At 39.1% G+C, this 25,695-nt stretch overlaps 1 protein-coding gene across 3 annotated transcripts in view; it reads right to left on the bottom strand.

The window, feature by feature from the left end:
- Window positions 1-25,695, bottom strand: part of SPATS2L (spermatogenesis associated serine rich 2 like) — a 75,982-nt gene that overhangs the window by 10,300 nt on the left and 39,987 nt on the right. For all 3 annotated transcript variants that reach the window (XM_005484200.4, XM_014265115.3, XM_026791618.2), the window contains 5 exons: window positions 18,745-18,853; window positions 15,235-15,284; window positions 14,549-14,789; window positions 12,349-12,549; window positions 11,806-11,941 (listed from right to left, as the gene is read on the bottom strand). In XM_005484200.4, coding sequence (XP_005484257.1) covers window positions 11,806-11,941; window positions 12,349-12,549; window positions 14,549-14,789; window positions 15,235-15,284; window positions 18,745-18,853 — 737 coding nt within the window. The remainder of the gene's footprint in view (window positions 1-11,805; window positions 11,942-12,348; window positions 12,550-14,548; window positions 14,790-15,234; window positions 15,285-18,744; window positions 18,854-25,695) is intronic.

Here is a 25,695-nt window from a genome sequence, read left to right as displayed (position 1 = left end):
ATCTCACTGGCCTTCCCACATATCTGCACAGATGTGGAAATCAGTCTCATTCAGCACAGCAATCCTCAAATGACTAAACAGTGTTTCCTAATTAAGCCAGATAGACCATTGCTGCTACCCAGATTAATAGAGCTTAGATGTCAGCATAAAACTAAGCATGAAAAAATTAAAGATGGCTGGAATGAGTTCCTTTTCTAGCTTAGAGATATTTTTGCAAAATATGTCAGGGTAAACAAGAAAGTTGTTTATGATGTAAACAAGCATTGAACTATCTCCATAATAGAAGTCAGCTTCCTTGCCCCCTATTCCCTCCAGGACTGGGAAGGAGTTTTTCCACTTTTACCTGGCCTTCCTAAAGGAATTGTGTCCCTCTCCTTTTAAAAATGCCTGGTGTGCAATCCCTGACAGTGCCTATAAGCTGTCAGAGTGCAACTGATCAGGTGGGTCTGCTGAGAGAAGACAGGACATGTGCTAAGCTGGTCCCATTATGAACACAGTGACATTGTCCAGGGGAATAATGTTTCTGCAGAATGCCCTCCAGGGGACAGTGCTCTGGTGTGCCATTCTGTTTTCCTCTCACTAGGTTATTCTTAAAGTTAAGTTCACATTTAATAAACACCACCAATGTTAGTGTTTGTGTTTGCACAAGTGAGTAAATTCAAGCAGCTGAGGGGGAAATTGCAAAAAGTAGGTCGGACAGCAGGAGTGGATCTAGGCACGTACTCAAGGGAAGAGTGGGGCTCTCAACCCTGTTAGTAAAATCAGACATTAGACATTAGTTTCTGGACCCAGTGAAGACACTGAGCTACATGTGAACAAGCTTCTACTGAAGGAAGATGGTATAGAAAACTTAAAACCAAAACATTTGTCTAGAACATCCTTAGCAAGAACGGGAAGACCCTGCAGAGTTCAGTGGGCCGTATAGAGAGAGACAGAAACTTAGAGAAATATTCACAGGTGCTTAACTAAAGCAGGGAAAGACTGGTGAGCAGGCAGTGTGGGGAACACATGGCAAACACACAGCTGACAACCAAACATTCACCAGCTACAACATGTTCAAGTGCCATTCATCCTTCCTTGAAATCTTCCAACCAACCTCACACAGGAGGTTTGCAACAGAAGCTCTGCAGTCTTCTGTCCTTGAGTTTTCCCAGTCTACCATGTCCCCTGGAGAGGAGGAAACCTTTACACTGCCTCCCAGTAGCCAACAACAGGGACAGAAGAGGTTGGCTGATGGCAAAGACTGCAGCCAGCCAACACAAACTCAGTGTAACACATTTATTTTTGTTTCATACACAGAAACAAGACTAAAATGATTGTTTTAGCCTGCCAGATCAATTTAGTGTGACCTATCCACCAGAGGAAATAAAACAGCAGGGTTTTTTTACGGTAGAGCAAATCAGTTAAGAGGTAGTGACAATGGAAGGACACAATTGTTCCAGTTGGCACTCAATACTCTCCAGGCACAAGCATTAAGCTTGAATGCCAAATAAGCAGGTGATGACTCCAGCTTGCTAATCTAAATAGTCATAGCTTATCAGAATTAATCTATTTTCAATTAGCTTTTGTAACTACATGGTTTCATAAACTTCCTTGACTTTCACAACAGGTGGCTGAAACGAGTCTTGTAAGTTACCTATTTCTATCCTCCCCAAAGAGAATCTAGTTATCTTTACTACTTTCTCTTAAATAAAAAAAAAAAAAAAATTAAAGATTTTTACTTTTTCTGTCTCTGTTATTGAAGTGTCTCCCTAGTGCACTACACAGGTTATATAAACAAACTTTTGTCTGGAAAACACTCAAGGAACAAGGTCACAACAGCAGAGCTTATCAGAAGAGTGTTTTAGTGCAGCTCGTTCCAGGACTGTCCTCTCTGCATTCCAACAACAGATGCTTAGTAAACTCATGGCCCCTAACTTTTTATTCTGATGCCAAATAAAACCACTTTTAATACTAGAATGAAAACAAGGCCATAGCAGTTCCTCTATTTATCATATTTTATAGTTAAATCTTACCTGTTCCTAGACAATTTTCCACTCCTAATGTTTCATTTTGATCTCTGATGAACATTTTAGGAAAGCATTTGTATGTAGCAGTAGAGGACAGGACTGATAAAGAACAACCACCGGAGTACTTTCTTTCTAGTTAAAAACTAAAACTGGAAAAAATTAAAGACTAATACAACAGAGAAACCGTTTGGTGCTTTTGTCGATGTAAGAAACTAAGTTTCTTTAACAGACAGATTTTGAAAAGGTTTTCCTTCCCTGAAGACAATGCAGCTGTACTAATTTACATCAGCAGAGGACATGCTCTCTCTCTTGGCTAAAGGAAAGGAACATTAATTTTCATCTGGAAGCATACAACCACATTTCTCAGCTTGGAAACCATAAACTGCCATGTGTCATATATGGGGAAAGTTAATGTTTCTTTAGAAATGTCGTAGGCCAACCAGCAACAGAAAATGCAAAACTGCCTCCAACAAGAATTTATCAAAGTTATAAACAAATGAAAACAACAGACAGAAAACTGGAAAAAAACCCTGGCCTGGGGGAAAAAGAAAAAGACAAATGACAAATACAAAGAGAAATCTTAATGCTAACATATAGAAGGAGAAAGGACAAGAACAGTGTGGAAAAAATCAATGGATCACATCTTGTCTCTCATTCCTGCTAGTATCCCACACTGTTTTCATATGAAGGTATGACAGTCAAACTGAACAGCTCCTTGGGAGTTCAAACATTTTTAATGCATTTTCTGGAATAAATACTGTACTCAGCTTTAATACAGTGACTGTAATTAGACCACAGCAAAAGCATTATTGAGACCTGCTTGAAGCTCAGCACAGCAATACCTCCCAGGAAAGCATTTTCTTTTAATGCTTCCTAGTGTCATTTGGCACTAAAATGTTGTATCAAGTTGGTACATTCCAGTGCACAGCCTGCAGCCATTGGTGTGCTGGGGAGAACTGGATACTGACTGCTACAGGAACTTTCTGCACAATCAGGTATGATCAGATTTGAGCCCTAGCAGAGCAAGAAACAGAATGCATTTCAGATCTAAAGACACCTGAGGGAAAAGATTCTGCTAATTCCTTCCTTTCCAGTTATGTTGTTTCTCTTGGGTTTTCTATAGCTGTTTGGAACTGGGATTAAAATCATGAACATACTATTTTAGCTGATGTTCTGAAGAGTTCATAATCCTGTCAATTTTTTCTGATTACTCTGAGCACTAAAAATCTGAAAGGCATGGCTGAAGCCATGCCTTCTCCTTACCCTGAATATCAATATCAACACCTGAACATATTTCCACATACTATTTGGTGACAAACACACAACTCAGAACCACTTCTTACTTTGAATGTACCTGAATCCATGCCCTAATCATCAGTCCCCTGCTGCAGTAGACCAAACACTGGGACTCAATTCCTCCCTTCACCAATCAGATTCAAGACAGATCTGAATCAAGTGAGCCTTATCTCTATGACTCTAGGACTAATGATATAGAAAGACAAGAGTAACATTACTATCTCCTCCTTTTCTGCTCCTTTCACCACACCTGTCTCCTAAAAGGACTGATTCTTCCATTTCTTACCCCTCATGTTTTCAGCACCATATCACTGTTCACCACAGGTGAGTATCTGCAGTTTGGAGCACAGGATTTAGCACTTTTGAGTTTCATATCCAGGTGAAATTTTGAACTGGGACTCAGGAAGGAGACAATTTTGTTGAGGGCAAAGCAGAGGCTTAATACAGAGGGCATGCAAATGAGACACAGCCAGAGTGTGTGCTGTAGAGCTACGAGATGCAGCAGGAGAGACAGCAGCTCTCTAGGAATCATTCTGCTGAATGGATTTTGAAGGCAAAACCAGAAGTGCCCTATTCCTGGTCAAATGAACAGTACTCATGCCTTGGCCTTACAGAGGCTGGCAGGGTTCACACTAGTGTACAATGGCAAAAGAGCTGCAAATGCCAAACTACAATGAGCTGCTGGCACAGCAATGATAGGGGCAAATCATGCTGACAGCTGCCTCATTTCACAGTTTTGTACTCAGAATTCTGAATTTGTTCTGACATTAGTAGACAAAATAATCTTCCTCTAGTTTACAGCATGAAATCTAGTATTTGCACAGTGCTAAAGAAAAGGTATTTTCAGTCAGCTGCAATACCTCCAAATTCCACTAAAATGATTAAAGTTATTAGTGCCTATTAAGAAAAGCTGCTTCAGATTGCCAGACTGGCTAATTTATAGCTTTACTGATGAGAATCATAAGGTTTCCAGATGACCAGAGTCTTCTTTCCTTCTGCCTCTTCTAGGCATTATGACAAACCTATTGTGCCTGAAGAGATGGGGAAATAAAAAGGCCAAGCTGACATGGAGGCAGAAATGCTGACACAGCTCTCAAAGGTAAGTCAGAGCTGCATGGCATAGAGATTACTCTTCAGCATAATTCAAATGAGTCCTTTCATAACCCTTTAAAACCCCTCAAAATGCCCATTTTCTCCTTGGGATGTTTAATAAGCTTTACTCCCCCTGAACCAGCTTTGTGACCAGTTTGAGAATGACTGTTCTTCTGGAGACTGAGGAACACAGTGTCAGCTCTGGCATCTGGAATAACTGCAGCAGGGCTCTTCATCCAGAAGGGGGAAGAGCCACTTTTCCTGGGCATCCTCTGGGGGCTGGTTCAGCTGGAGAGCTGCTGAACACTGAGGTACAATTTGAACCCTTTTTCACGAGGAAGGGAGTTAGATTAGTGAGACACTGTTTGAGCCTGACAGTTTATGCATCAACAAAAATACAACATACTCCAGTGATGTTGCTCTGTCAACGCCTTGGAACAGACCCCAGCAGCTCCTTGAAGCTGTGCTGATTGACAAGCTGCTGACAAGCCCAAACAAGTTTGAGGATGTTAGCACTGTTACTGTCTCTGAGGTATTTGAGCTGAGGTTACATGCAAATTCATGAGATGGTCCTGATAAGCTCTCCTTTAAGTATTATGCTTTTTTATTGCACATATTTCCCTTCTAGCATGAACATATTTGACCCACAGGCAGTGTGAAAAGACAACTGATAAGAATCTCTAATCCAATTGTGTATTTCACAAAAGAATTCTGCACGTCAATCCAAAAACTAGAACTGTCCCTGTCAAACTTCTGGCACAAAGAGCTAGAATGATGTGATGAGAATGTAAATATAAAGCCCAATTACCTGTTCTAGGTGATTATAAGTGTTACAGGATTACTGACTAGCCATGCTATTTTGTAATTGGAGAAATGATACTTCTAGTTTTCTTTATAGTAATAGGAGATATCTATTGTAGAAAATACCTTGTAGGAAAAGCTGGTACATTACATATTTTGCAATGTTTCAGTAGATTATATTCTTCCAGTATTAGCTCAATATTATGTAAATGTTCACACTGCTTGAAGGTTATTTGATTACCATATCAGCATATGCACAATGACTGCACAGCAAACCAGATTACATGAATTTTCATTCTGATCACTAGTACAGTCTGACAATAAGAATATAAACAAAAGACAGCATAAATCAATTTCACTGAAATTCTTCCCTCTACAGAGCACAATCTAGTAGGACTGAAAATGCCCAAAGGCTTTTAGTTATTCAAGTTCATTTTGTGTAATTTTTTATCTACCTTCGCTAACCCTGTCTCCCTAGCAGCCAGCCAGCACAGTGTGATCTGGTAAATGCACCATAATTAAACGCCTATTTGTAATTTTCTTTTTAGATCTTTTTACAAACAATTAGAAAATTATTGCCTCATCACAAAAGCCTTTTTAAGCTAAAAACTGACATGGAAAACCTTTTCCTGAAAGAACATTTCTGAATTTTAGTTATTTAGAAATGAAGGCATCATCTCACAATTTGGGAGTTTTAGTATGAGCTGCACCATGGCTTGTTAGCATCCCGCACATTTTTACACAAACATGTAAAGTATTGATTTCTGATTTGAGTTTCAGTTCTGACCTGACTCCTGAGGTATCTGAATACCTTACTGGTTAAATATTTTAACCTAAACACACTTCAGCAAGGAGAAGACAGTTGTTGAGCTCCTGCTACAGAAAAGAATTCACTTTCTCAAAAACACATTGGAAAGTTGCCTCAAAGGAAGGTCTGGCTTTTTGGTGTAATGTCAGTTGAAATTTTTCAAGATAATTATTCTCTTTTTGTGTTTAGTAAGCTAGATTTCTCATTAGTCTGACAACTGTGAGATCAGAAAGGAGACAGTCACCTATTACACGTACAAAATGACATGTACAAAATCAAGAGCGTACCTCACAGCCTCAAAACTTGTGTGTGCTGTTTTACTGAGGATGACAAACACGCCTATGAATGACTGGGAGGGAAGAGGGCAGACACAGCACCATGAAATAGAGACAACAGCTAAGAAACAAAGTAATCCACCTTTGAAGCTCACCTCTTTCATCCAGCTTCACAAACTTGTTAAAAAATACTGTGATCAAGTAAGTAATTGTAAAAGACAAAGGGGTCAGAAGGTATCTCATTGAAACATAACTCCCCCCAGCTCCAAGAACTCTGTCTGTTCTCTCCACTAATGCACAGCAAGGGTGATCCCAGGCTGCTGGAGGTCGTGAGAAGAGTGCCAACACAAGCCTCTCTCCCGGTGCTGCAGCTCTCCAGGCAGGTACCCAGCCAGGGGCCAGAGCTGTTGGATCAGGTTCTCCCAGACCACCCAGGCAGCAGGGCCTTGGTCAAAGCACTTATCTTTGGAAGTACCTGAAAACCCAGCGGGGCCAAGGAAACCGGAACACAAGGTGATTATTTTTATCTTCTCTGTGCTGACAAGGTTAAGGATTGGATCATGTGACTGATGGGCGAACAAACATCACAACAAACTGCAAGAGGGTTTGACCTGGACTTAAGAAGCAAAAGGACTACCTTTTGCTGGCTGTCAGACAGACAGAAACCTCAGAAGAGTTGCCTGGAAATGGAGAGAAAAACAGCACAGAACTCTGTTCAGAGTAAAGCAATACCAGTCCTGGCCTTTCCAGCCATCTGCCCATCTCCAAACAACCACAGCACAAACAGGCAGCTCTCATCTGGTGCCACTGATTCTGGGCTAGGGGTGACACAAGACCATTATCTTTACAGTTTGCCAAGTAGGGGTATCAGAAAGGGGCAACAGTGTTCTCACTGTTCCGCAACTGAGCACTGGCACCACTGCTCCCTACCCCACACTGAGTCAGCACAGACACAACTATGTAAGTACAGAGATAATTCTGTTCTTTTAGATTACTTCTTCCCCCATTCAACCCCTCCTCCCCTTTAAGTTAGAAAACAATATGAAAACTTCTTAATTTTTCCCAAACACACAGCACATGTTTTCTAATTCTTACCCTGAATCTAATTTATTTTTAAACTGTCAGTATTGCCAAACTCCATTTTCCCAGCACTATGTCAGAGTCATTTTTTTATCTAGCCTATAGTAAAGCTTTCAACTACTTTTTCTTCAGTCCAAAAACTCAGTTGTGTTGATTTTCATGCTCTATACACAGCACTGGACATATTAATATATACAAAAGAGAAGAGAAGCTTGTATTTATGTGGTTCAGTTCTGCATGCAGCACAATTAAACCTGGTTCTTACTGTTTTCTATAGACCATTTGTGGCTGGCAGCAGACCATATGGGCAAGCAGCAGATGTTCCCTTTTAGTTTTCCATATGACTGTATGAATGCCCAATATGTGAAAATTATTTTCTGGCAAGAGGTGTTATGGGGAACTGTGGCTCCTTTTGTGCTCTACACATTTCACTCAGATTTCCTGGGGCTGTCCTTTTATCCCCAAGATGGTTATTCAGTCCCTTGGTGGAAAAGAAGTGAGAACACAGTTAATGCATGCAGGTTTTAAGCTTGGCAAAAAATGTCTCAAGTGCACTCTACTGAGAGGAGAGTTCATTTAGCTTTTTTAACCTTCCCCTGCAAGTTAAGGACTATTTGGCAGCCTTCTTTTCTGTGCTCTATACTACCATGAGGGACATGGCTACGCTCTGATATATTTTATATCAAAGTAGTAGGGGAAGCACCTCATGTTCTCAGACACCAAGGTGTTCCTGAAAACCATATAGCAAAGATAATTGCAACGAGGACAAATACTGGATCAAGAGCTAATATCAAGAAGATTTCTCTCCCAACTTTCAGGTCCATGTGAGCCTGAGGAACACTGTCCTTCAGCACATTTTGCCAAGTGCTCTCACAACCTTGGGAAAGCAATGCCACAGAAAGCCCAGCAAGAGCAGGGGTGACCAGAGTGCTGGATCACAGCAGGAGCACAATCCACATGAGACTGCAAAAGACTTCTTGTGGGGCTAAGTGCCCTGCTTGGTCCAGCCCATGGCTTGTAAAATGCTATAGAGTCTTCTGCATGAAAAGAACTCAATAAATGCAAGCTGTTATCACTTCTTCTGAGCACACAGAGAATTACTGCAGTTATCAGAAACTTCAGTGAGATTCTTTAAGAAAGAGGAAGTGAGCCCAATGCAATGTTTTAAAATAAACATCTTTCTGGGATTGTTATTTACCCCATTTTACTACAAAGTCAGAACTGAAGTAAGCATTACATTTTCCCCCAAGCTTTTACAGGAGTTCACGGCACATCTGCTCCTTAGCACTGGTTTTCAGATTGTGGGAGGATATGCACTATCTTGCCAGATAGGTGACTTTTTAAATAGCAGCATATTACATGTTCAGGAGTAACTTCCTATTGGCTAGCTCAAGCTGTGAAAAATCAGCAAGAGAGAAACATGGATTTTCACTGGCAGCTATCACTCATTAGTTTCTGCTGTTAAAAGGAGAAGTTCTTGTGAATGTGTCTGCTGAAGCTTTCAGGACATCTTAGGCCACATGTGCTATTCATTTAACTCCATAATAATGGTTTCATTTACTGTCTGAAAGTAGGAGGAAGACACATGATATTATCTTTGCATTCTTCATTCTGTCTGTGATTGGTAAAATAAGGAAAGATTTTAAAAACCGAAACAGATTATCAGAAAGCCCAAAATATTACTGACTCTCGCAATGCAGTTTTGATTCTGACCTTGACAGCACAAAAGGACACAAAAGCAGTCTTATATACTGTTATCAAAGGAAGAAAAATAAACCCAAAAGAGACAAATTAGTATGTGTTTCAGCATTCAGCTGCAATGCAAGATAAAAGCTTCTGACTTCATTTAGCTTCACTAAAACCCCTTAGGTGGTGCCAGCTGTGTGTAACAGGAAGGGGTTACAGTACTGAGCTCATTCCAGTGTTCCTGGCAGTTCTGTACACAGGCAGCACTTGGTGGCTGCTGTATCTGCTGTCCATCTCAAGCAGCCCACACTTCAGCAGGAACTGGGAGAGAAACTTGGAAAAACCTTTGGAATCACGATCACAATGGAGACCTGACATCATGCCCTTGCTTTGGTTATTCCATAGGATTCTGGGAGACACAGTTTAGCTGAATTCCTTAATTTTTCTCATGACATGTTGACTGCGCCACAGTGAAAGTCCACGCCAAAGGAGAGCAATAAATATGCTCACTTAAAACCTTACCCTCCTGCTAGCACTGGGGATGTTTTGTTCAATTATGGAGCAAGGAAACTCCCATGTAAAAAACACACACTAAACCCTGAAGCTCAGGAGTACAGTGTGATCCTTGTATGAGGTCTGAGGCTGTATGTATGACTGGTTCAGGTGATTTCTACCCAAATCCACTAAATCTACAGCAGTTGTCAGGGAGTTTTTGGAAACAAGCCATTAAAACAGCTGTGCCCATCTTCCTCAAAGTTTAAGCCACAAGATCATAAGAAATATCAGAAAACTCTTTAATTTTAGCAAAGAAGGTGTTAAGTCAGGCAGTTCACTATTTAAACAAAAAATCTACTTCATTCATTTGAAGAAAAAGCTAAATGTTAGACTTACGAGCTGCCAAAAGCAACATAGCCAGTACTGAGATTTCCATAAACATCTCCTGACATTGTACTGTCCTCACTGCAATGTTATGCTGAGGCACAAATATTCAGACCACAGATCTGTTAGATTCTAGAGCTTCCAGCAGACTCCACTTCAATAATTTAGGCACTGAAGCTGGTAGGAGGCAAAATAAAATTAAGCCTATTGAAAAGTTTTCCAGGCTATTTTAATAATTTTAAGTACTTGCATTTACAAACTCTTTTGGGGTATTTCAGTATTAGGCAATACGTTTTATTGCTTTTCAAACTAAATTATGAATACATGAAAAATGAAGAATTTCAGTTCTGAACTTACTACCTTCTTGCACTTTTAGATCATGACAGAATTCTAGTCTGTTCTGTGATCAGAGTGACAATTGCTTAAAGACAGAATTGCCTGTGACTGCCAGCAGCCAAGGTGAGACATGTGACATCAGATATTTTTAACACTCCTACCAAAAATAAAAAAGTGAGTGTGAACTACTTAGCAAATGAGATCCAACTATAGTTTTCTCAGAGAAAAGGTCCCCTCTGAGAATGACCAAAAAAAGGTGCAAGGAGCTGATGAACTCCACTCGATTTTTCTATCCCAACAATCTTGTTACTACATGCAAGTTCATCAGCAAAAATCACTGTAATGGCTCCAGAACAATCCTACATTACTGAGTTTAGTACAATGGGTGATCACAGCTCACATTCACTGGAGAAACAGAAACACAGCTCTCCCTGCTATACAGTAAAGTACACTGGGGGCTCAGTGAACCAGAATCTTCCCCAAAATCAGCTCAGCAGCACCTGGATTTTCTGCCCATAGAGAACTGGAGCCCCAATGGCCCTAAAGTTAATTTAGATGCATCTTTGAAGACAATGAATACACCACTGAAGTCCAATGTTAACAAACTTCTGCCAATACTACTGCTCTTCTATAAGATATGCTCATGAAAATACTGAGAAATACTTTGATTGAATTAAAGGGGAGAGGTTTTTTACTCTTCTCTGATTTGTAACCAAGTATTGTACATTTTAACATGATTTCTTCTTTTTATTCCAACACTGTCTAATACACAGGTTCTATATGACATCTGTGCTTAACCAAGGCTGAGTGAAACTCAAAGCAGGAAATATTTTTCTATGACAAGAATATATCAAATATGCAACTTGCTACTACAGCAATTATTTCTGCTATAAGTTTTCAAAGGGTGTACGTATACATGCCAAAGATCAGCAGTAATCAAAATTATAATAAATTATTATAATTTTTTTTTTTTAGATTAAAGACATAAAAAATGAGGAAAAAGAATGAATTAGAGATGCAAATTGGAAATTAAATGATGGATGGGAAACTTAGAAGGAACTATGAGGGAAAGTTGAGAGAACAATGGTAGGAAAAGAAGCAAAGATGATGGGACATGAAGAGACAGTAAAGGACTGTCTGCCAAAGGAAGTAAGATCAAAGATGCAGTACAGAAAGAAGAGATTTAAAGAAGGTAAAAAGAGACTTCAGAAAATCCCAGACAGGATATTTAGAATAGCTTTCATTTGCTCATATATGCTGCCACTGAATCTGATACAAAATAATTAGGTCAAGATGGATAATTAAGGAGTAAAAAAAATCCAAGTTTTTTTCAAAGAACTTTATGTATGTACACAATATATGCATATATTACTTCCTGGTTGGTGAGGAATGTCATTGCTTAAATGGCACCATGGTTTTTTTTTAATGAAACCAAATGCTGCAAACAAAGAGGGTGTAAGTGACCCCTCCCCACTAATACCAGTCACTTAATTAGTCCCTTTTCTAAGTGGAGCTGATGGATCCCTGCAGCTGATTTACCTACCAGCTGTGTAATTCTGCAAAAGCAGCTTTGATCTTCTTGACTGAATTATCCACTTCCTCTTTGATCATCACACGATATCTGGTTAGAGAAACAGTGCAACGCTGCAAGTCTTTTACAGACTTTTCAATGTTTGGCCCTAAAATAGAAAACAAAAATTGCACAGTAGTCAGAAAGCTGGTTTTAGTTTTTCTGAATGAGGCACCAGAAATAGTTCAACATATTATTTGCCCAGACTAGAATGAAGTGGGTATTCTACTGAAGTCCATAAATCCAACTTTTTCATAGTCCCTCCCTAGTGCTCTTCAGTTCTAAACATGTTTGCTGAAATGCATCCCCCAAATCAAATAAATATTAGAAAGGCATTATTAATTAAAATTATTCAGTTTAATATGTTAAATAGAGCATAAATTAATTCCTTTTTAAAATAATTCTGCTTGTACTTTCCAACACATCTCTTTTTAACTTTTGTGAATGCAGAGGTTTTTTCCTGGAGGCCTCTGCTCTTTTTGACCTCAGAACACAGGAACCAGAAACCAAATTTACCTCTTTTTTTGACTGAATCATCTGTCTTTGTTTCAGGTTGGGTTGACACACTGGGTGATTTAACTGAGGAAGATTTTGACTTTGGCCTGCCTGGGTTACACTGGAGTTGAACTGGTGACTGAAGGGGCTCGTGCTGTTCTACTCCATTCACAGTCTTTGGGCTTGATTCCACAGATACTCTCTGGCGTTCTCGTTCTCTGTCTGCAAGAAAGCAGTAAGGAAGAAAACAGGGAGTTGTAAGATTAAGAAAGGTATGAAGCCTTACTTTTAAGTCAGAATGACTTTATGGTGTTCTCCTGGCACACATCCTACAAAACCTCAGAGAGTCATGACAACAAATGAAATTGTTTTGGTAATTAAACACTAATTGGAAAACTTCCTTATTTCAACAGTGTATAAAAGAAAAACTCAATGAAAAAAATCAACTCTTTCATGCCAATGGGGAAAACACCTCATAACATAAAAAGCATGCTACCAATTATAGTATTTGTCCATATATGCATATATATAGCACACAAAAAATATTACTAATTTTACTAAAAACATTTTAAAAGCTCTGACTAAACATTCCTACCTGAAATACTTACCTTGCCTGACTACAGATTTCTATCAAAAGCTGCTGCTAAGAGGAACCAAGCAGGAAATGAACTAAGTCAAAGATTAGGCTCCTGGGTTCAACAGCTTCAGAGGGATAAGGTAACAATGCCTGAGCCTGTTTGACTGCCACAAGACAACCTGGTTTCCTCTTTCTAAAACTTCAAAGGGATTCAAGATACTAGCATCATAACAGGAACAAGCAGCCAAAGCATGACTGTGAAAACTGACAGGCAAGGTCAGCTATTACTGCCATTGTGAATTTTAGTTAAGGAAACAAGCATAAAAAGTGATTTGTTGTGTTACCTTATTTTTCTAATTTTTGCACTCACTTCAATGAATGAATGATTCTTCATTCTGAAGATGCTTTTTATGCATCACTTTATTCAACTGATGATGCATGGTGTCTGGAGAAAAGGGACTTGTCAGATTAACAACTGGATTACAGCCCATGGAATGGGACAAACTGCTGGGATTGAGGGATATCACATGGACAGGGACAGCGGATCAACCAGTGACTTCTTTCTGCCCTGGCTGGGCATTAGGACAGGTGGAAAGCACATATAGGTATATTTAATGGCAATCAAGTACCACCAGAGGAACAAGGAGGAACATCAGTGCTCACATTTTAAATCAGTTTTTAAGGGCTTTAAAAGGTTGAGTCTAAAACCAGGAAAGGTATCTTGCATAAAACCATATGTAAGAAAGTAATGAAAGAAGTCAAAGAAACCTGTGAATCTGTGAAAGCAAGAAACTCCAGTAATGCAGGGCTGTGGACACATCAAAGTTGCGATGCCAATACCGTCCTGCACGCACTGAGGAACTCTCCTTTGGGAGAATTGCCACTAACCTGTTCAACCCTGGCTGCATCTCACACTAGTGCACATAGAACATTCTTTATAAACCAAGGCTTTCTACTCTCAGTTGAGGCTGCCCTTGCTACATAACTCTAACAGCTAATTAGAAACCAGCAATCTATTAGCTGACCTATAAAGGCCAGGGCTCTTCAGGTTCTGTCCCTAAGATATGATCTTCTGAAATTAGTTGTTAACGTGCATAACTGTTTTTACTGCATTTAATTAGCATGTACTAAAATGCTATCAGAGTGTCTTTCCACATCACAAAAACCCTCCCTTCCCTGCTAAGAAAAGCCAGTGGAGGTCTACTGTGACTAGCATGAGTAGGGAAGATGAGAAAAAGAAAAAATGGACTAGTTTGGAATAAGCAATAAAGAAATCCAGTAATATGCCAAAAACTCATAGTGCTCAGATATCTTTACCCCACATGAGGGATTTAATAATTTTGCTAACAATCTGACACTCAAGCCATTTTCTAACCCTGCACTTTTTCTATATGTCTACTTGTAATATTCTGGATCAGCTGGGCTATCTATAGGAGAAGAAAGAGATATTGCATGGAAACATATTACAAGATGAACAGTGTGCAGATATTAATCTATTGGCATGATACTGATAGTTATGTGCACTATTTTTCCACAAAAACATCTCTACAACATCTTCATGGCAATAAAAATACCATGGTCTTTATGTCAATGGAGGCTTGGCTACTGCCAGTTGCAAAGGTGCTCTCTGTCAGACAAACTGACCTTTGATTTCTGGACAGTCCAGTGCTGACCCTGCAAATCCAGAGCCTTTGTTCTCAGGAGAAGTGGTTTCCAGTTTCTGATTGGCAGAACCACGGCCAGAGTTGTCCTTAGGGCATCCATTCATATGACAGACATTTATTTGCTGAGGCTCTTGAGATGCCTTCTCAGGTCCACTATTCTTGTTTTTAGGATCTTTATTGCCTTGGTGCTGTTTAGATTTGCTTCTTTTTCTCCTATTGTTCTAAATGGAGAAATATCCCAAGAACAGAGACATCACTCAATGCAAATAGTACAAACTCAAAATACAATCAGTAAATGGAGCACTCAAAGTGGCTGTGACTATCCAGGATACAGCTTCTTATTAAAAGTGTTTTTGTGCATGGGCTGTCTTGGGATTTGTCGTGTGCTTGTCCAGGGTCCCACATCCAGGTACATGGATATTCATGGAAATTCTGAGCAAATTTCTGCTGTCCCAAAAATTTGCTCAGAACACTGGGCTTAGTGAGACAATGACAGAAGAACAGGATTAAAAACAGTACACACATTTGCTTTCAAGTACTGTCTACAGGTGTGAATGAAGTCACCTGTGATGGAAAAGGCCAAGTACTGACCCAAAGTAGCACAATTCAAATACAGACAGCTGACAAGTCATTTAAATGCCTTGACTCTAAAGAGCAAGTTCTTACCTTCTTTTTCCCTGTCATATTCCATTCCTTTAGAACCTGAGTTGCGCTGCCTAGAGGAAGAGAAAACATTTCAACAAAAGATCAGCTATGCAAAAGAACCACATGTTCATGATCAGTTTCTAGTCTCCTAGCTGAGGAGCATTTCAATTTGTTGTGAATTCTCTTATGGGGGAACAAAATGGACACTGCTGCCTTTCTTCTTCTCAGCCACCTGTTTTGATTTCATTACTTATCGTGGATGGTCTCCTTGGCACTACTGGCTTTTTATGGACTTCATTGCTCAAAGTGATTGTGTGCCTAACTTAAAACATTAGCATAACACCCAGAAAAATCAACACTCAAATCTCTTGCCTGAAAAGGAAAGTATCTCAGTACCCAGAGTCAACAATGAGTACGTTAAATAGTCCACCTTGACTCTAGAGCATCCAAGAGTTTTAAAAACTTCTGGCATTTTTATAACGAATTTTCTATGAGTTACCTGTCATCTTCAGAAGACATAAGAGTATAAAAAGTAAAGAATTAGCATACAAAAGAGTAATTTTGTGGACTCTTGCATAAAATCTGCATCACACAAATGCAGTAAACTTAGGCCTGGCAGAAAAGAATGATAAAAAAGTTATACTGAACAGTAATTACAGTTATACTTGAAATTCTGCCTGTTAAATAATGAGTTGCTTAGATAAATTTATGGAACAAAGCAGGCAGAGCTTTGGTCAGAGCAGTGCTTGCTGCAATGTTAGAAGAAAACTCTTCTCCTTCTAATTAACAACATCATTTTGATCTCCTGTAGCCTAATGCTGAAAATAGATCTCATGGTAAGCCTGCAGTCTGAACTGTCATCCAAACTACTATGGCAGCATCTGCTACAATAATATTTTTAAATGCCAGCAGATTAAAGGTCTTCTGCTTGCATTTAACAATCACTTTACTATCACTTCACAAACCCAGTAAATACTCAATTATTTGCCTTTTCAAGTGGATTTCATACTCAGCCATTCTTCTCAATCCTTTCAGCAAAATCTTGATATTAGTATTAAGAAGAATTGCTGTTTTCAGACCACCGTGAGTTGTCAACCCGCATTCAGCCAAACACGTGTGAGGTTTTCAGATGTATAGAAATTACTTTTCTATCACAATAAGCCAGATCCAAGATTATCTGGTGAGCCTGTCACACACAATAGGAAAGATTACGTATCTTGCTAAGTCAAATCTGTTAAATTGTGAAAAAACGTGCAGGGAGTCCATCAAAGCCATGTTTTATTTGCTAGATGACATGACAATGCAGATAGAAGGCTAAGACAACTTCTATTTCATGTATAACTCTATACATATTTACAATTAGTTAAACACACACTTATGTACATGTAAGTACAAGCCCCTCCCCTAAAGGTACCTCATCTTTTGACAGGCACCATGGCTCTGTATCAAGTAATAAACATTTGCTCCCCATTTTTCTCCATGTTGCTGAAAATATGTGATTTCATGTGACAGCTTTGATAACTGTTTTCACAGTAGCAACCAACACCCTTCTTGTGTCTTTGCTTTGCTTCCCTCAGCTTCCCTGTGAATACTATGCATGCTGAGAGTTACTTTAGGGATTCATCCAACTATCCTCTCTTTCTTCCAATTGGAAATGCACTAACTGTCCAAGTCCCAAAGCCCTCTTTTGAATACACCAGTATATTTTTTTGAACACATCTACAAAGCACCTGAACAGACCTTCTGGTTATGCTTAATTAGATAAGCTAGCATAGCAAATAAAACATTTGAACCCTCTCTCATTTAAATCAAATTTTACATACAGAATAAAATTTGTAACAGAGGGATCACTTAAATGTCACTCCAGATACGAAGCAAGACTGGAAATTAAATATGAATATTTCTTGATTCAGCAAGCAGCACCTCTGAGAGAAGCACTGCATGGAGGCAGCTCAACCTTTCCACTCAGCATGGCCATCCCAATGTTTTTCATTGCAGGACTTCTCAGCGAGTGTTATTTCAATCTTAGCAATTTTTGTCATTCATTGAAAAAATATTTCAGTTCTTTATTCTATCCATAGCGGCAGCTACGTGGATATGTATCTTTTCTGCTCTTTCCAGACAATAACAAATATTAGCAATTTTCAAACACTCCCTCACAAAGACTTCTGAACAGTGATCATGAACTGGTGAAGTTCAAAAAAAAGGTCATCTGAACCCAGGTCTAACAGCTTGCTTTTCTTCATGACTTTATTGCACTTCTTGCAAAGCTTATTGCTTGCCCTGTGTCTTCCTTACAGCGGGTGATGAAACAACTTCCTCTTTTGAGGAGCCATTGGAAACAATTGATAAGCCACAAACAAGCTATGATAACTTACTACAAAATAAAGTGAAAGCAACTTAGTGAATAGTCATCAAAAAGTCCTCCACTACCTTCCTCAGGACATACAATACAGGAAAAAAAATTATTCTTAATTGGATACATCACACTTCCCTTTTTCTGTGTGTGTGTGTGCACAGACAAATGCAATTTCAATACATCCCTCAGAATGTAACTGTCTGTGCAGCTACCTGAAGCAAAAAGAATCATATAGATCTGGTGGAAGAATTTTGAAACATTTATAAATACTCCAGTTTGCTTGCATCTGCTTTTTGCATATTGCTAATTCCTAGTATACGATGACACTTTTTGACTGATACATTTTAGTAAGTTATTCCAAATCAAACCCAAACTTCATTTTGAAGTAAAATAGGCATGAATTAAACAACTTGCTGAGATAGCAAAAATGAGGCATTTTTAAGATCTACAGGGCCATTTGAGACCACCAAACTTCTACTATCATTTATGTAATCCCAAGCAACAAAAATTTTGAAAAAGATTGCTCATGGTATGCCATTACTTCGGCAAAGGGTTTCTCACAGATTCTGGTGAAAGTTCAAAATACTTGACTTTATATATTTACCAGAAAAGTGATATTAAAATACAAGTGACCTTTCATTAGAGGTGATCTCATGACGCAAAATACAAACATGGATCAAGGTTTAAATGGCTCAAACTTTCAATGGAGTCTCGGTTCAGCCATTATAAATGTCAAGACTATTTGCAAAATTCAGATTGAGGTTTGAATGTCAATGTATGCATCAAGTTCAGGGGTTTAGGGGCCTGGTTATGTGCTTCAGAACTATCCTGAATTGTTCTTAGCTACTGTACTTAGATCTTCAATAGTGAATAATTTCCTGACATATTACTTTAAAAAGCATTAACTTTCATGCAGAATAAAGAAGCAGGTCTGCAGTAAGAATGGCTTCAAGAACAGCAAAGTCAGGTAGAACAGATGAACAACCATGTCAATCTCATACTATGAAGAAGCAAAGATACAGCCAAGAGGATCAATTTTTTTATAATTAACAAGTGTCACACATCAGATTTCAGAAGAACTACAGAATATATTTTGAGCCACTAGAGACCACAAATAATTGGCATGTCATTGAATCCCTCCTGCGTTAGTGAAAAAGGTACATTGTACTCACCATCCATGAAAGCTTGAACAGCCTTGTCTACATTGTTATCAAATTGCTGCAACACCAGAACTATCTCATTATTGCTTTTGTTCGGAACAATTGATCGGATTGCATTGATCTGTAAGTAAAGGAAGACAATCACATGAATTTATCATACTCCTTTAGACTGTAAGGTACCTGTGCCAATGCATGTTCATAAAAATACCTGTTACACTGAGGTGCTCACGAGCACACAGCAATGTATCTATCTGCACAAAGCAATGCCCATCCTATCCTCACCCAGCCATGCAAATAATGAAGTGGTTTCTTCATGACATCAAATCATAGAACTGGTAGCCAGTAATCCTGGAAACAAATCCAACTCTCAGTCACAGCAGAAGAATTCTAGCTTAATCCAACTGACAGAATTTGGCCTTATGCTCCTTTCCTAAATGGTCTATTTGCTGCCAAGTGTCTTGATATATTACCTATGCAAATTTAGTGAGCACACAACCTCTTCAACAAGGCTCTTGCATCGCCTTGCTACATCAAAGTTATGGCTGATTTTTTTTGGCAGCTGAAAAACAGTCATGTGCATGAAAACAGTTGGAAGCTAAAAGAGAACAATATAATTTTTAAAAGTTTTAGTGGCTGCTCAACATTATTTCAGTTTGCTGTTCCATATACAACTGACCAGGAAGCTTGTGTAACAAAATCCTGAACAAAGGACATGGGATGCCAAATGCTTCCTTCAGGAAACTGCTGATGGATGAGGTGTTACACCCACAGATGACTCTGGCATGCAATGCTTAAATTTCACAGTATTTGCTACTGCTATACTGTCAGTATCCATTGATACCAAATGGAATTCAACTAATGACGTTTTAATAAAATATTCCTACTGGAATCATATTATCATTTATTTTCTCATTCCTATACATTATAACTGAAAGCAAATAGCTACGTGAAACTTTGTTGCTATTTTATTTTAATGCTACAAAAATGTTACTAGGTAAGACCAAAAAAAAAAAATTTAAACATAATTAGCAAAACAAAAGCCTATGATAAAAAATGAGAGACACTGCCAGCCTAGTTTAGCCATTCCAAATTAGCTTTATGAGCTTCTGAGTCATGATATCCAGCACGTATTTACAATCAGAAACTTGTTATTGTCCTGCAAATGTTTATCTGGCACCCTCCTTTGTCATCTTTCTGTAGGAATACATCCTTGATTAGGGTGTACTTTATTTACTGCATCCCAATGCCATCATGCTAATTGTGAAACAGTGTGGTCTTTTTATTGTACTGAGAAATAAAATTGCGAAAAAGTAATACATGAAGGTAGAGCTGTTTAAGGGCATTAGGGCGGCTCACACGGCAAAAGCATTCACACTACCTTGTTGTAGCTGCCCAGCTAGGTGCTGAAGGACAATCCCTATGGAGTCTCCATCAATGGAGACATCAGAAGGTGCTCAGATTTGACCAAAATAATCTAATTTTCTTGTAGTACGTGCATCCCACTCCCCAACCACTGTGTTTCCCTGTCCTGTATACTACCATAAACCAGGAATCATGGCATGCTCTCTCATTGCAGTGATGGGACAGCTCAGATTCCTGATGCCTACTGGACTCAGCTTCAGAACTGCAAAAGGCTCATGCTTGGCTTCAGCACGTGTTAGTACAGCTACTTGGGATGATTTACTGTGCTCCTGTCCATCATCCCATCACACCCCTCTCTGCAGCTTCACATTCACCCACAGCACCTGTCAGGTGGCAAGTCTAGCCTTGGGCAGTCCAGGCCAAACCCAGAATTCAGAAGGCAGTGGAGCTGAAGTGCTTGCCTGCTTCCCAAGGACCTTTTCCCAGAGGCCTATCCCACTGTCTGTCTGATGTTACCGTGCTATGTCTGCTACGCCGGCCCACAGACTCAGTCCCCAGCCAACAGAGGCTGCTTTACAGTATCTACTAAACAGGGCTAACTTTATGTTAAAGTTCATACAGAGTAGGCTGGCAAGTGGACTGCTTGAGCCAGAGGTTGTTGTTGCCAGAAACTGTGCAGAAAATCCCCTGTCTGCTCAAGTTTCTCTCTTCAGCTGACATGCATGCATGGGAAGAAGTAATGAGTATAGCTCTCTGCTAAGTGCTGCAGGCAGCCAAGTGAAAACTAACCCAAATCAATAGGATGTGAAGAGAAAGCACTGGGAAAAGGAGTTAATTAATCTAGTGATTGTGGGCACAGGCGTGCTATTTACTGATAAAGCTGCAACAAGTGTGAACAGAGCTGGCTCCACAATAAGAGTTGGCAAAGACACTAAGGTAGAGCAGGCCACAAACTGCAGATATTTTATGTTCAAGCTCATAGCTCTCAAGCATTTTCACCATGTGGATTACATCTTCATATTCTCACAAAAAACTCCCCTCTTCTTTCACAATCATGTGAATCGTCTCTCTGCCTACTCAAAATTGCATAATCTCCTTGTGGTAACTGCTTACAGGAAAAATAGTAAAAGAAATATCTAGGGTATTCTAACCAACTTTAAACTTAAGCACAAGCATCTCACATGGCTTCTAGGTCCCACTTTGCTATAAAAGGTCTGCAAGCCTCAGGAAGCATCTGGAAACAACCAAGTGAGGCTAAGACCTCACTCAGAGAATCAGACGACTCGCCACACAGTGCACTTTGGAAACTTAAAAAGAAGAAGAATATCTGCAGGGTAGAGGACATTGACACACAAGAACTCAACCAAGCAGGCTATGTTTTAGACAAGATCAGCCAAAGACTTTCTGTTTGCACTGTGTGATCTTTGTTAAGAGTTTTTTTATTATAGAAAAACCAGGATTAAAAGCTAAACTGTGCTTCATCCAACTAATACAATAATTAAATAAAAAAGGTTAGGGAAACATTTTAGTTGTGGAGATAACCCATGATGATGATAACCCAGGATGATGATCTTAGGAAAAATGCTTAACAGTAACGAGAAAAGAAATTTACCATATGACAACACTGTGGACACAGCCCTGGTTTAGTTGGACTACTAAAAAATTTGATTTAGAGAATTAATATACTGTAAAGCTCAACAGTTCTACTGCCAAAACCCAACAATATTTTTTGTTGACCATTGCCCAAAAAATACATTTGCTTATCTTTGTATTTGGAAAATATAAAAAATTTAGAAGTTTAATGAAAGAATTCCTCAGGAAAAGAACATCAGATTGCAAAGGAAAGCATCCAAGACCTAGGAAATCCAAAATCAGAAGTTGCTTAGACTTTTTAAAATCCGCTTCTCTTATGTAAGTATGCTGTGACACCCAGGATATCTACAAGTTAGAGTTTCTCCTTTCCAGATTTGTGCAGTGATTTAAGTGGGTGAGTAGATGAAAACTAAAATTTGCAATCACTAGAATGCATCAAAATTAATACACACACATCTATATCTATAACAATCTCAGTTCAGAATCAAAAGAACAGAGATCCCAAAAGGTTTTGCTCCAAAACAAAGTATTTTGTCGAGTAAATTTTTAGGAACAAAATGGCATCATGTTACCATACTTGTGGAATTTCAAAGACAAAGATTTGTGTGTCAGACAGCAAGTCTACAACACATGCACTGTTTTACCAATGTTGTAATCCAGAATACATTGGAACTGTTGTAGACAGGCAATGAAAATGTCAGCAACTTCTGGACAGAAGTTACTGACGTGGTTACAAAACTCAGATTGTGACCTGACAGTGTATCTGGGAGGAGAACACAATATATGGAGGGAGAACAGGCAACCTTCACCTAGAAATGCCAATTTCAAGGTCCCAGATATTCCAGCCCTTAGTCCTTTAACCCTGATTTCAAATATATATGTAGATTTATGGGTCTGAAGCTCATCTCTATCCCCTCATGCAAAAAGTGTCCCATTTGTTTCCAGAAAGGGACCTAGTGATAAAATAGAAAAAGCCAAAGGGAGAGATGGGAAAATTCCTGACAGCATAAGCCTAACACAAATGCACTTCTCCAACTGTAGGTCATAAGAGACCTAACACAGACTGTGATGAAAAGAAGCATATCAAAGCTCCAGGAACTCTTGACAAATGCAAGATGACAAGGTGGACTTACTGAAGGGCTCAATGTGATCTGGATCCAGCCACTCCAGGTATGCTGGCTGCTCTGTGGTTCACCTGCTAGCTCAGGTGATAAAACAGCCCTTGTGCTAGTACAGCTGTACACCTCACTGCTTACAAACCTCCAGCTGCTTGGGACAAGTCCATCACTTCCCAATCCAAAAAACTGTAGAGAGCTCATTTTCATTACAGATGTTGATAGGATGATGCCAGGGCAGGAGGCAACTCCTAACTTTCTCTCTCTAAACTCATAGCCCTCAAATTCAGTAAGAATATCCATCTTCTTAACATATAAACAACAGATTATGCAACTAGAATCATCTGGTATTTATGACTTCTAAACAACCAACTCTTTTAAAAAATGTCCAGCATCCTAAAGTATGAAAGAAAGTACTGGAGCAAAAGAATCCCTTCCCAGGGAATGGTACTGCATTAATGCCATTCTGCAAAGACTAACTCAGCAGTCTACTTTATTAGATTTCCATTTATGTGGGAGAAAACGTTTTTTTTCCTACTTACTGAAACCTGATCATAGGAGAAACAGCATTACCAGACTAATTATTTCGTGAAACATCCTGTTTTTATCCAGTGTAGATTCCCAGTGAACTGCTGTCATCATCTGGATGCTAGACAGCATTCCAGGACACCCAGAGAATTCAGTAACATACCTTCAGAACCACAGATAATTAAGGCTATTAATGTCAGCATTAGTTGAGAATCTGTCACCGACAGCAGTTAAGTTCCTGGGCTTTCCCTCCTGCAGCCTAACAGGAAAGCACATTCCTTTGTTTACTAAGAAAACTTTCTTGGAATTTCAGCTTACCAAAGCTACTTCAAAGCAATCACATACCTAAAATATAAACCTGTGATATTGACTGTATACAGTCAAGAACATGACAGACAGAACACAGGTCCACCTCCATTTAAACTCATGATCCAGAGCTCAAGTCCTGCTAATGCTTGCTGCAATTTGAGCCAGACTGTGTCTCATGAGAATTCCACAGTCATGAGGATGTTTTTATCTGTCTCTTACAAAAAATGTTGAAGACTGCCCAGAAATGGAATCAAAACTGAAAAAGATATCAAGTCTCCTCAGATAAGTGTCTACCTCACAATAAAATCCTCAAGGTCTGATCAGATATACTTAAATATTTTTCTGATGATTACTGTTAAGCATCTCACTTGAGGCAAATTTTTGGCTCACCTAAAAAAAAATTATACACACACACACTCATATATATAAATAAAATGAATCAGTAACAGGTTACTTTGGAGGAATATAGCGCACAGGAAAGGATGCTGAATTCTACCCTCTCGTGGTAGCTTACTCTAAGTCCTCACAAACACCCATCTCACAAGACTTTCCAGGTAAGTCAAAGCTCAAAAAGAAACAGAGCCTGCCTGGAAGTTGTGACACCAGATTATTTATTCCACATGCAGAACCAAGCTGACAGTGATGTGCGCTCCTCTAAGCCCTTTACTTTCTCAGTCAAGTTTCAAATGGTTCCCAGGCAACTGTAACAACATGGACTCAATCACTGCCTGTTTGCTGCTCTGCTCCATCTGGTCCCCCTTGGCATCATCTCAAAGAGGATGTTTCTGGTGAATAAGTAACATATCCGGGGTTCAGAGAGTTTGTTTATATATTTCTGACATAGTGACAAATTAAACTTCTTTGCTGAAAGCTCACGGCTGTTCTGAAACCCCTAAACACAGCTGCTCTAATCCCCCTCAAGTAAGTTACTATTATGGTCACTTGGACAGAAATATTCTTATTCATGCTTGGTTAGGAAAACTAACACCTTCACTTTGTACTAAACAATAAGATCAACAGATCTTCTCTAAGTTAGGAACTAAATTAATTTTCTAAGTATGGTTATCAATAAACACAGACATTTCCTACTTTATTTTTACTGCATGTCAGTAGCAAACGTTTTATGTACGCAGATACATCATTCAATTCCATTATACCCCCAAGTTCTCCCAAATCCTGCAAGTGAAGCAGGGAAGAAGGGTTGCCAGCAGAACACTGCTGGTTTTGATAATCTGGGAATTTAGCATTAACAGATGTCCTGGCTACATTAAGGAAGAAAATGCATTTTAAAACCACTTTATGGTAGAATTTTTAAAAAGGTTTTGAACTTCTACACAAACATATTTCATGAATACAATTTCACTTGGTTGTGTTAAGAGACTATTTCTTACATTGGAGACATTTTTCCAGAAGCTTTACCAAGTTCATCATGGCAAACTGAACAAGTGCTGCTAATATCCCCTTTGAGCAAAATAACAGTTTTGATCAGATCTGTGCCTCTCTTTCTGCTACATGATCTCTTCATCACCCTCATACATTCTGATCATTAATTCCTAGTAAGCCCCAAAAAAGTTCTACTTGCTGCAGTAAACTTCTTTAGGCACTTGTCATGGATTTATTATTTCTCCCTTATCCATCAAATAGAAAGCCAGACATTCTAATATGTTATTTCAGGATTCCTGAGAAGTTTGGCTTAGTAAGAACTGTTCTACTCGAGTGATGACAGCACCATTTACAGACATGGGTCTGTGATATCCTTAATCCAAGTTACATGGCTCATCAAGTGACAAAAGTGCATTTTGATCAACATTTTGGTCTTTGAACAGTCCATCTATTTCAACACATGGGCAAAGAACAGCTGCAAAGGTCAAGTTTAAGGAGAAAGTTTCCAATCTGTGATTTCACTATCTGCTTCAGTAATGAATGATTTCAAATTTACATACTACTTCCATTCCTTCCACTAAATCCTACTCTTTCCTTGCATGCTGACTATTGCTTATGAAAACCACATTTATGGTGTGATGCAAACAAAACCGTGAAACCTCCAAAACCACAT

The sequence above is a fragment of the Zonotrichia albicollis genome, chromosome 10, assembly GCF_047830755.1.
Source record: "Zonotrichia albicollis isolate bZonAlb1 chromosome 10, bZonAlb1.hap1, whole genome shotgun sequence".
Classification (NCBI taxonomy): domain Eukaryota; kingdom Metazoa; phylum Chordata; class Aves; order Passeriformes; family Passerellidae; genus Zonotrichia; species Zonotrichia albicollis.
This window is presented reverse-complemented; position numbering and strand designations above follow the sequence as displayed.